General features: G+C 17.6%; 4 protein-coding genes across 4 annotated transcripts; 1 reads left to right on the forward strand and 3 right to left on the reverse strand.

The window, feature by feature from the left end:
- Window positions 1–1,739: 1,739 nt before the first annotated feature.
- PADL01_0805300 (conserved Plasmodium protein, unknown function) lies at window positions 1,740–3,044 on the reverse strand (the record flags this gene model as incomplete). The annotated part of the gene is made up of 1 exon (XM_028681387.1): window positions 1,740–3,044. The coding sequence occupies one exon, from the start codon at window positions 3,042–3,044 to the stop codon at window positions 1,740–1,742; it is 1,305 nt and encodes a 434-aa protein (XP_028537770.1).
- A 563-nt stretch (window positions 3,045–3,607) lies between these two features.
- Window positions 3,608–4,943, reverse strand: PADL01_0805400 (conserved protein, unknown function; the record flags this gene model as incomplete). Its single annotated transcript, XM_028681388.1, has 6 exons — window positions 3,608–3,694; window positions 3,816–4,040; window positions 4,164–4,304; window positions 4,429–4,521; window positions 4,620–4,773; window positions 4,906–4,943. 6 exons carry the CDS (start codon window positions 4,941–4,943, stop codon window positions 3,608–3,610), a joined length of 738 nt encoding a protein of 245 aa, XP_028537771.1.
- Window positions 4,944–5,493: 550 nt separating this feature from the next.
- On the reverse strand, window positions 5,494–9,147 carry PADL01_0805500 (AAA family ATPase,putative; the record flags this gene model as incomplete). The annotated part of the gene is made up of 2 exons (XM_028681389.1): window positions 5,494–5,555; window positions 5,664–9,147. The coding sequence occupies 2 exons, from the start codon at window positions 9,145–9,147 to the stop codon at window positions 5,494–5,496; spliced, it is 3,546 nt and encodes a 1,181-aa protein (XP_028537772.1).
- Window positions 9,148–9,736: 589 nt separating this feature from the next.
- PADL01_0805600 (conserved Plasmodium protein, unknown function) lies at window positions 9,737–11,902 on the forward strand (the record flags this gene model as incomplete). The annotated part of the gene is made up of 1 exon (XM_028681390.1): window positions 9,737–11,902. One exon carries the CDS (start codon window positions 9,737–9,739, stop codon window positions 11,900–11,902), a length of 2,166 nt encoding a protein of 721 aa, XP_028537773.1.
- Window positions 11,903–12,412: the final 510 nt, after the last annotated feature.

A 12,412-nucleotide genomic window follows, 5' to 3' on the forward strand; every position in this document is an offset into this window, starting at 1 on the left:
TTTTTTTTTCTAAGCGCTTAAAAGATTTATACAATAAAACTAAAATGAATTTAATAAATGTGTGTTTATAATAAATTTTTTTTTATTTATTATTTTTTTTTTTTAATTATGCATAATAAATATATACTTAAAAATTAAGAGAAAGAGAAAATAAAATATTACAAAAAAAAAAAAAAAAAAAACTAAAATACAATATGGACAATGTAAAAAAAATAGTGATATTAAAAATCAATTGGGAATAATATATATATATATACTTTTTATTTATATTTTTATTAAATATATATGTACATATCAAAATATATAACCAAAAATTAAAAAAATATACATACATTTACACATATATATAATAGTATGATATTAATCTTTATATACACATTCATATATTTCTCAAGTATATTATATTATATGTATATATATATATATATTAATAAACCAAAAAAAAAAAAAAAAAAAGCAACCAATTATACACATATATATATATATATATATAAAGAGAAACATGCAATATATGAATATTCAATTGATTAAAAATCTTGCCAAAATAAAAGAACATTTAATAAAAAAAACAAAAGAGCTAATTTAAAATAAAAAAAAAATATAATAATAAAATAAAACAATAAAAAATATATTCACTTATTTCTTTTAAGATCAAATTTACGAAATATTTCGTACAAGCATATTGAAAGAAATGTAAAGAAAAGTCTCATTTTATATATATGAACTTTTTTTTTTTTTAAATAATTAAAAAAAAATTAAAGATCGAATAAAAATTCGTTTTAAATTGAATAATTACTATTCCTTTATAATAGTTAATGTGTACATATTTAATAAATAATGTTCTTTTTTTTTTTTTTTTTCGTGGTTTCGTCTTTATTTTAATATTTAAAGTATTTATTATCATATATTCTTTTTTTTTTTTTTTTTTTTTTTTTGCACGCATAATAATTTCAAGTGAACAATTAAATATATATATGTATAATATGTGTAATATATTTATGTTAATAATATATGAATATATTATATATGGTTGTAATATGTTTACTTATAATAGTATTTTTTTTTTTTTTTTGGTAAATTGGTTAAGAGGAGATACATATATTTATATTCATTACTTTCTTATTTTTTTTTTAAATATAATGTGTATAAGGTAATATAAAAAGGTATTGATTTTTTCCTTATTATATATATATATATATATATATATATATGTATGTATGTATGTATGCTTTATTTTTTTTTTTTTTTTTTTTTTTTTTTTGATATATGTTTATTTATAAAATTGTTCCATTAAAAAAAAAAAAAAAAAAAGTCCCCAATATATATTTTTTCATTAAATGAGGAATGAAAATTATAATTATTATATTAATAAAGTATTATATGTTATGTATATATATATATTTTTTTTTTTTAACAAATAGATAAAATGATGTAAATGTAATATATATTCAAAGACTGAATTTTTATGTTTTAATATATACATAGACATATATGTGTTTATGTGTATATATATTTTTAAGTTTATGACAAAGTGAGTTCCTTTATATCGATATGTATAATTTTATATCAAAAGGAAAATAAATAATGTAATATATACTTAGTTATACATTAATTTATTTATATTAATATAATTTATGATATTTGATTTTTATAATATTTTTATCCTTATCATCAAGAAATATATATATATATATATATATATATATATTTTTTTTTTTTTTAATGTCTCTATTTTTTTGTCATATTTTCATATATTTCCTAATTTTGTCATAAAACATTTTTCTTATTTCTTCTGTTCTTTCTTTTTTTAAATTATCATTCGGTGATAACTTATTCTTATGTACAAAGTTATTTCTTGGTATACAATTTTTTTTTTGTTGTTCCTTATCATTAAGATATAATCTTTTATCATATGGTGTGTATAGCTTTTTTTCTTTTATATAATAATTAGAAAATAAATTTTTATCATTATTCATAATAAAATTGTAAATATATTTTAGCTGTAAAATAAGTACTACTTCACAAGGGTTATTTAAATATATATTTTGTATGACAATAGGGATATGTAATTTTTTCAGTAATTTTTTTAAAGAATAAAATAAATTATTCTCTATATCTGATTGGATTATATTTATAAGTTCATTTTTTAATATATAACCATATTTATAAAATATGAAAAATATTTTGATACAGTCAGAAAAATCTTTAACAATATGGGGTATATCCCCATCACTACTACAACACAAATGGTTATCATTATTATTATTATTATTATGATTTATTTTTATTTTTATTTTATTTTTATTTTGGTTGTGCTCTTCTTTATCTTTATATAATATATACGATGCAAAATCTTTTAATACCTCCTTTTGAAAATTATTTAATAGGTTCTCTTTTATATTATCATAATCATCTTTCTTATCATTTATTTCATTATTCTTTTTATACTTATATTCTCCTTCTGTCATTTGAAAAGTATACTTTTGTTTGTCATTATTTTTTTTTATATAAAAAGGATCATTTATTGTTCTTTCATTTAGTCTTAAAGAAAACATTTTAAGTGAATTATCATACCAATGTAATAAAGTAGTAGATATTTTTTTTAAGGTTTGAAATTCAAACATATCAAATATTTGTATTAAAAATAAATTAACCTTTGTCTTTTTCATATCATAAATATCCAGTGAAGATACCATGCTATAACAATGAGGGTTATTTTTATAAACAATTCCTAACGCTTTCTCTAAATTATGTAAGGCACATTTTTTTTTTATTGCCTTAGAAAATATATTAAGAACTGCAATATGAGGCCTATAGATTTTTATTATTTTTAAAAGCACTACACCATTTTTTATAAGTTCATATATATTATATTCATTCACAGTTATATCACATATTGACATGCTATTAATCCAACTTATAATAACTGAGAAGGAATATATAATTAAATTTCTCGTTTTATATAACCTTTCCTTGTTTTTATGGTGACATGTATACTTAGTAAGTTCATTATATGAAGTACATTTATTTTGAACACTAGTCATTTTAAGAGGGTATAAAACGGATAAAGAAAATATAAACAAATGAATATAAATAAATAAATATAAATAAATATATATATATATTACATTCACAGGAGTAATATAAAGTAGGGACAACTTATCTTTCTCTCTACATATATTTTAATATAATATTCTCTAATATTATTTAAATATTATTTTCATTTAAAATTTTTTTTACCCATATGCAACTTAAATTCGGGTTAACATAAATATATACATATCAATGATGGTATTTATGTAAAAAAATAAAAAAAGAAAGACACTAAAAAAACAAAAAAAAAAAGAAGAAATAAAGATAAATATATATATATATATATTCACATATTTACATATATTTTTATGATGTGCGACAAATCAAAAATGATATAAGGATATGTAGTGTTTTATTTTTTTTTATCTCTGCGCAAATGAGAAATAAATAAAAGTATAAATAAAAATTATTAAAAGAGTCAAATATACACCATAAAAAAAAAAAAAAAAAATACACATATATAAATATATATATATATAATATTATACGTAAAAAAATAAAATATATGTGAATGCTAAAATAATAAATCATGGAAAAATAAATTGTCTTCATTCATTTCTTCTTTCTTTTTTATGGAAATTTTTTCGAGCTTTTTCTTAACCTGACAAAATGGGAAAATAAAAAATAAGAAAAAAAAATTAGCCATACGTATATACATATATATATATATATATATATATAGATATATATATATTTTATTTTTTTCTTCGCTTTATTATTACATAGTATGATTTTTCTCGTTTTGATTGAGAACGGTCCTCCGAATTATACGACGAAGATAAATCCGATTCACTGGTTAAGTCAGATTTTTTCATTTTTTTCATTTTTTTCTTTTTTTTCTTTTTTTTCTTTTTTTTTTCTTTTTCTTTTTTCTTCAAATATTTATTAATTTTCCTGTAATGTAATTTATACGCACAATCCATACACGCTCGTACCTTTACATTTGTCTACAAATGAATAAATAAATATATACAAATATATATATATATATATATATATACATATTGAATGCACACAAATTTACAAATACACATTAATATAAACATTTCCATATTTATATAACAAATTACTTCTTTTTTTATTCCTTGTTCAATATACTGAAATAAAAACTCGTAAGTGTTTAAATCTGTATTGTTACATTTTTTAGATGAACAAATTACATGTCCTTTCCCTTTTATTATTTCTTCTTCTGTTCTCCACCTTAACCCTATCTATAATAAAAAAAAAAAAAAAAAAAAAAAAAAAAAAAGAAATATTATATCTTATACATATACAATTAGATATTCCACATTTATATAACACAAAATTGTACGAAGAAAAAAAAACTACATTTACCTTGGTCTCTTTATATTTTGACAAGTCACATATCACATATTTATTACATATGCTCTTGTAGTAATTTTGAAGGAGAGAATTCTTTTCATTGTCCTATAAAATAAATAAATATATATATATATATATATATATATATATATATAATATATTTGTGCCATTTTATTTTTTCTTTTGTTATTTAATTATCATACCACATCGTGTATGAAATTATATTTTTGCCTTAAAATATCATAATCACTTAAATATTTCTCACTTTTATTTTCCTTTTTTTTCTCTTCTTCTAATGAACGGAGAGACATCATAAGTTTATGCCTCTCAAAAGGGTTCATTTCATCAAACACCTTTCTAAAAATAAAATATATATATATATATATATAAATACCTCTTTAAAACTATTAGTTTTATATATCAGTACACATTTATTTTTATATATAACATTCTATATATCGATTATATATAAATATTCATATTTTTTACTTCGGAATTTTATAGCCACTTAAATCAACATAACTCATTTTTTTTTATCAACCTATATTCTTTTTTTTTTAAGACATATATATTCTTAACAATTACTATACAGATAACCCATTAAAAAACAAAAACAATAATATATATATATATATATATAATAATTTTATATATTAATTTTTATTTTCTGAAAAATTAAAAAATCTTAATATAAAAAATAAGATTTAATATCATTTTAATTTTATTATTTTCTTTTTTTTTTTTTTCTTAATTAAAATTATAAAATCTACAATAGATAAAAATATATAACTTCATATTCTTTACAAATTCAAAGTTATATATATATATATATATATATATATATTTTTTGTCGCTAACATTCAAAAGATATATCATATATTTTATTTTTTTTTAAATATATAAAAAAATTAAAAAAAAATCAAACCAATGGAATTTTACATCAAATTAAATAATAAATTTAAAAATTAATAAAAAAAAATAAAATAAAAAAATAAAACATAAATAAAAATATATCAATATATATTATATATATATATTAATATGTACATTATTATTTGCTAAAAAAAAATATAAGTTTTAATATATCATTCTTTTTATAGACTCATAGAAATCCTCAACATCCAATTCATTTTCATTCCCTAAAAAGTAATAAGAACATAAAATATATGATGAAGTGATGACAATGTTTTATTATTATTTTTTTTTTTTTTTTTTTTTTTTTTTTTTTTTTTTTATAAAAAAAATACCTTTGAGAGCATTTCTTAAACGATACGTCAAAGCATAAGTACAAAGGTTATATATATATAAAGGAGATAATTTATATTGAACTTTTATAATATGTTCATCAACAAATTGTTTAAATTTGTGTGAATATACAAAATCGGTAGATTCTATATTATTACTTTTTAAACATTTATAAAATAATTTATAAATATCTTGTTCTTTCCAATATTGGAAATGTGTAGTTTGATAAATATATTTGAAACGATAATTTGTTAATAAATTATGATCAATATTATTTATATCATTTGTAGTTGCTATAATTAAAAGTAAGCAAGGATTTCTTTTCCATTTCTTTTCATAATGAATTTTATCTAAATTTTCATAAAAACATAATTTTAATCTTGTATTAAAATTTTCAATAACTGTATAATCTTCTTTATAACATATAGTTTCTATATTATCAAATAAAATGATACATGGTTGTAATTTTTTTATACAGTATTCAAAAATCTCGTTTAGAAATTTTTCTGATTCTCCCATAATTTTATTAAATATATTTGAACAATTAATAATAACAGAATTACAATTACATTCTTCAACAATTTTTTTAGCAATAAAACTTTTACCTGACCCACTCTTACCATGTAGTAATATCCCAACAGTATCGAGTTGATTAAAATTACAGATATCATCCCCCATTGAACTGGGTGAGTACATATTGTTATTGTCATACATTTTTTTTTTGTCATACATTTTTTTATTGTCATACATTTTTTTTTTGTCATACATTTTTTTATTGTCATACATTTTTTTATTGTCATACATTTTGTTATTGTCATACATTTTTTTATTGTCATGTATATTATCAATTCCATTCGCCTTTATATTATCACCTTCAATATCACACATATGTATTTTTTTTATTCCTATATTTTGACTTTCTTGCATATTAAATTTACTCACGATCTGACTCTTCAACTCACTTATCAGTTTTTCCTCTCCAATAATCTCGTTAAATCCATAATTTTCAAATATACCATTTTTTGAAAACATTTCATATTTTTTCTTTTTATACATTTCAATCTCATGCATATGTATATATATATGAGAATCCTGTTGAAGATTTAAACTTTTAGAAAAAAATTGATTTTTTCCTTTACGTGCTTTTTCAAATATATCTTTTATATAACAACTATTCTTTGTGATAATTTCGTGTGATGTATCTGTTTTTTTTTTTTTTAAATGATCTATAATTCTTTCTCTATATTCATCTTCGAATAATTTTATTATATTATCTATATTAAAATTATTTGTTATTTTAGCTAGCTCTTTAATTTCATTTTTACAATAGTATAATTTATATTTTTTAAATAAATGGATTAATAGTTCGTACCTATTAGTAGTATGAAGAAAATTTGGAAACACAAAAACAAAATAATTATTCATATATCTATTAAATAAAGAACTGATATTATCACTTGAATTATTATACATTTTTATATTACTTATATTAATATTATTATTATTATTGTTATGATTGTTACTGTTCGAAAATATTGATGATGAAGAAGATATTATAAACATATGAGCATTTAAATTCATATTTTTCCACATAAATATATATTTTAAAAGTAAAAATATTATACAATTCTTTTTATGTGTAGGGAAATTATTTATATATTCTATATTCTTTATTAATAGAAAGGATATTCCTCCATTGAATAAATCAAGTCCTAAGTTTATATTCATTTTTTTATTCATATAAAAATTTTCATCATCATCATTCTTACTTTTGTGATTTACATATACTTTGTTTTTTACATATACTTTGTTTTTTATAAATACTTTTTTTTTTATTTTTTCTTTTTCTTTTATTTTTTCTTTTTCTTTTATTTTTTCTTTTTCTTTTATTTTTACCTTTTTCATGTTTTGTTTCCATTGTGACTTATTAAATATTCCAGTTAACCATTTATACATTTTTTTTTTCCATACATATTGTTTAATCATTGCTTGACGAGTAAAATGTATCAAAATATATTCAAGATTAAAATTTAAAGTGTCATAAGATGTTATCATATTTATATCTGTAATAAGTTTTTCTTTTAATATTAATTCATAATAATATGGATACAAAACTTTTTGTACATATAATTTTTTTTTATAATTATCATTATATTTTTGATCATCTGAAATAATTTGTTTTTTAAATTGATTTGTTTTAAAATTTATAAGTTCATAACTACTATCACTTTGTAAACTATCATCAATAGACATAATATTATCATGTTTCAAAATTGAAATATCTACATTATTATAATTTTTTTCTTCATACAAATGTTTGTTATTTTCAAATATGTTATTATATATTTGTAGGTTTATTAATTTAGAATATTTCACATTGTTTTTTATATCATCATGAGTATTACACATTTTAAATGAAGATAAATTTTTTTTTTTTTTTTTTTTTATATTATAATTTTTTTTTTTATTTAAATACATGGGATCCATTAAATATCTATAATCACAAACAATTGTATAGTCCTCATAATCACTTATATCTATCATAAACATATGATCATTTTTATATAAAAAGGGAAAAGTCAAAAATAAATCATTTAAAAAAACTGTTTTCATATTACCTATTTTTCCAGTAAGGAAATATAAATTCGTATTAAAATGATTCATTATATTTTTTTTCAAAAAAATATTCCATAATTCTACATCAAATATTATAAAATTTTTTATTATTAGACATTTGATTAATTTTTTGGCTAGCTTTTTATGTACCTTTCCATTTTTTTTTACAAAATTTTTTAACCATAGTTTACAAATTTTTTCGTAATATTTTTTTCTAAACAAAATATCAAAGGGATGACTATAAGCCTCTTCAAAGATATCCTTCATTTTTATCATATTCATCATATTATTATTATCATCATCATAAGTGATAACTTTTTTTTTTTCATACCCATCATGATCATTGAATTTTTCTTCTCTTATCATATCCTCATGTTTATATATTATATCCTTGTAACGGTTCTTTATTTTAAATATTTTGTCTACAAATAATTGTGGCTTGTACTTACCTTTATTTTTATTTATACAATGAATAGCATTCTTTATATTCTTTGCTTCTTTTGAAAATTTCTTATTATTAATAAAATAACATTCTTCATTTTGTTTAGTAGAACATAATGAAGATATATTCTTTTTATATTTATCTATATATATTTTATCATATTTTTTTACATATTTTTTCCCATATATATATTTTTTTAAATTCTTGAAACTATTTTGTATAATATAATCTATACATTCCTTATATGATAAATTTTTTATCCATTCATAATTATACATACATTTCCTATTAACTAATTTCTCATATTCGTTTTCATATTTTTCTTTTTTTATTTCTCTTTTTTTTACTTTAAGATAAGAAAACGATTTATTCGAATGGTCATAAACACAAAAATTTTCAATAACTTTATCATTTGGTTTTTTACTCATTTTTTTTTTTTTTCTCCTTTAATTAAATATATATATATTATATATATTATAATTACATTATCCAAAAGAATAAAAAATAAATACATGTTATATTATATACATATTGTGACATATAAAAAAAGTTCTATATTTTTTATATATTTATTTTAAGCACTATAATATTATTTATTTATAAAAATATAAAAGTTTTATTAAGTATATATATACATTTGAATATATCATATATATTATATATATATGTATTATTAGTCGGAAAATATATATATATATATAAAAATATATAAACATATTATATATATATATATATATATAAATATTTTTTTTTTTTTTTTTTTTTTTTTTTTTTTTTCACCTTAAGAATCAAAAGTACAAATATTATAAAATGATAAAAGCTTGAAGGGTTTAAAAAAAAAAAAAAAAAATTATACATAATATAAAAATATGGGGAAAAAAGAAAATACTTTTTTTTTCTTTTTTTTTTCTTTTTTTTTTTTGTAAAAGCCGTTTAAGTTGATGAAGTTAAAATAAATAATATATATATTTAATTATATTTTATATATATTTATATATTAATTTATACATATATAATATGGTATATAATGAGGAAAGGAAAGAGAAAGGATTACAAAAGAAAAAAAAAGAAATCAACAGAAGGAATACACGTATACTTTTAAGAGATAAAATAAAAGATATTGAAATACAGTGTGGAAAATTAAATGATTATTTAAAAAAAAAGGAAGAAGAAAAGAAAATATTCCAAATATCTACAGTCATATTAAAACAATATCATTCATATTTATATAATAAATTATATAACAATATATCTGTATGTTTACCAGTATTTCATCATATCTTTCTTACGAGCTGTGGAATTATTTTTACAAATAATGATTGTTACATCAATGATGAAAGGCAAAAAATAAACAGAATAAACAGAATAAACAGAATAAATAGAATAAACAGAATAAACCGAATAAATAATACGAACAAAACAAAAAATATAAACAAAATAAATAATAATCTCTTGTATTGTAAAAATGGGGAATATAGTTTCTCTGATCATTGTATATATGATGAAGATATATGTAAAAATATATCGTGGATATATTATTCTATGAAAGAAAAAAATGAAAGCAAACTGATAGAAGAAACAAATATTTTATATGAGGAAAAAGAAAATAATTTATCTACAACTCTAGAGGATCAATCAAAAAAAAAGAGAAGTTGCTACGTTTATAATATACAAAATAATAATATTAATAATAATAATAATATATCTATTGAAAGTATGACCAGTGGAAATAATAAAAAAAAATTGAAAGAAGAGAATATTATATATTTATCATCATTAGAAGGAAAAAAAATGTATGAAAAATATAAAAATGATCAAGATACAAATGTATTATATACATATAATAATAATAATAATAATAATAGTGATAAGATGAAGAATATACCTTTAAAAAAAAAAAAAAAAAAAATTACAACTAGTTATAATGAGAATAACAAAAGTATATCTAGTACAGTTTTAAACACACCCCTTAATATTACAAAAAAAAAAAAAAAAAATATGGATTATCTTAATCTTAAATTTATTGATAAAAAATATACGACTGATGAAAATTTAATTATTTCATCCAGTCATACTGTAGATACTATAAGTGAACTAGTTAATATGAATTATTTATCATCTGATAACAATATTTCAACATATAGCGATATATATATACAAACTGTATGTAAAAAGTCCAAAACATTAAAAAAATATGACCATAATAATATAATAAAGAATCCTATAAAATATGAAATGACATCCAATTCATCAATATTGTTAAGTAATAAAACTACCTCACATAATTATTATAATGATATATATGATGAAGAATATATAAAAAAAAAAAAAATTAATATGCAATATAATGAACCATATAATGTTCAATATAATGAACCATATAATATACAATATAATAAATCATATAATGTTCAATATAATGAACCATATAATATACAATATAATGAACCATATAATGTTCAATATAATGAACCATATAATGTTCAATATATTGAACCATATAATATACAATATATGAAAGAAAAACAGAAAAAAAAAAAAAAAAAAAAGAAAAAAAATGAAAGTTATATTGATTCATATATAGATCTTATAAAAAATGTTAAAGTTTTCTCATTCTTTGAAAATAAAGAACAAATAATACAAAATAATACATTTACCAATTTTTTCAATAATATAAAAAATTTTTTTTTTTTTTCTTCTAATGAAAAAAATGAAGAAAAAGAAAATAACACATCCAATTATAATAATCCTTATGAACAAAAAAAAAATATAAATAATAAAAGACAATATAATATTTTAAAATATCAATGTGTAATAAAATCTAAAGGTATCAAAATTTTTTTATGTGTTTGTCCTAATTGTTCTAAACATTTTTATTTATTAATAAAAAAAGGATCACGAAAAAAAATGATCTCAAAAGTATTTCATCCTTCTCACTTTGCTACCCTAGTCAAGAATTTAAAAAAACAAAAAATTAATCTTTTAAAAGATGAAAAGGAAAAAATGAATGATGAAAATCCCAGTATTAAAAGTATCCCGTATTTAGATATTACAACAGTTGAGTTCTTTAACGATAGTCTTTATTATGATGAAACTGTTCAAGACTTTTGTCAATGTTATTTAAAAATAAATGAAAATCCAAATAATTTTTATGATAATATGGATATATTACTTTATATATAACAAAAAGACAATTTTGTTATATATATAAGATTTTTTTTTTTTTTTTTTTTTTTTAATTTTTTTTTAATTTTTTTTTTTCGGTACTAATAAAAGTTATAAGTACATACATATATATAAAATATATATGTTTTATATTTTTTATATTTTATTATTTTTTTAGTTATTTTTTTTATGAGTTTGTACGTATATTTGTATACCCATACGTATAATAAACATTGATAACATGTATATGATTTGTATATTTGAATATACATATAACAAAATAAATAAGTATGGTCAAATATTTACTCTGACATATATATATATATATATATATATATATTTTTTTTTTTTTTGTACAATATATTTATAATTCACTTATAATTTGTGCGTGTTTTTTTTTTTTTTTTTTTTTTTTTTTTATTTTTTAAAACAATTGACTATTAAAAGTGTTATTCTGTTTTATTTTTTAAACAATAATATAATCTTGTTGAATAATATTAGATAAATGTTCTAGTGGAAATAAAAATG

This window comes from Plasmodium sp. gorilla clade G2, assembly GCF_900097015.1.
Source record: "Plasmodium sp. gorilla clade G2 genome assembly, chromosome: 8".
Taxonomy (NCBI): domain Eukaryota; phylum Apicomplexa; class Aconoidasida; order Haemosporida; family Plasmodiidae; genus Plasmodium; species Plasmodium adleri (nom. inval.).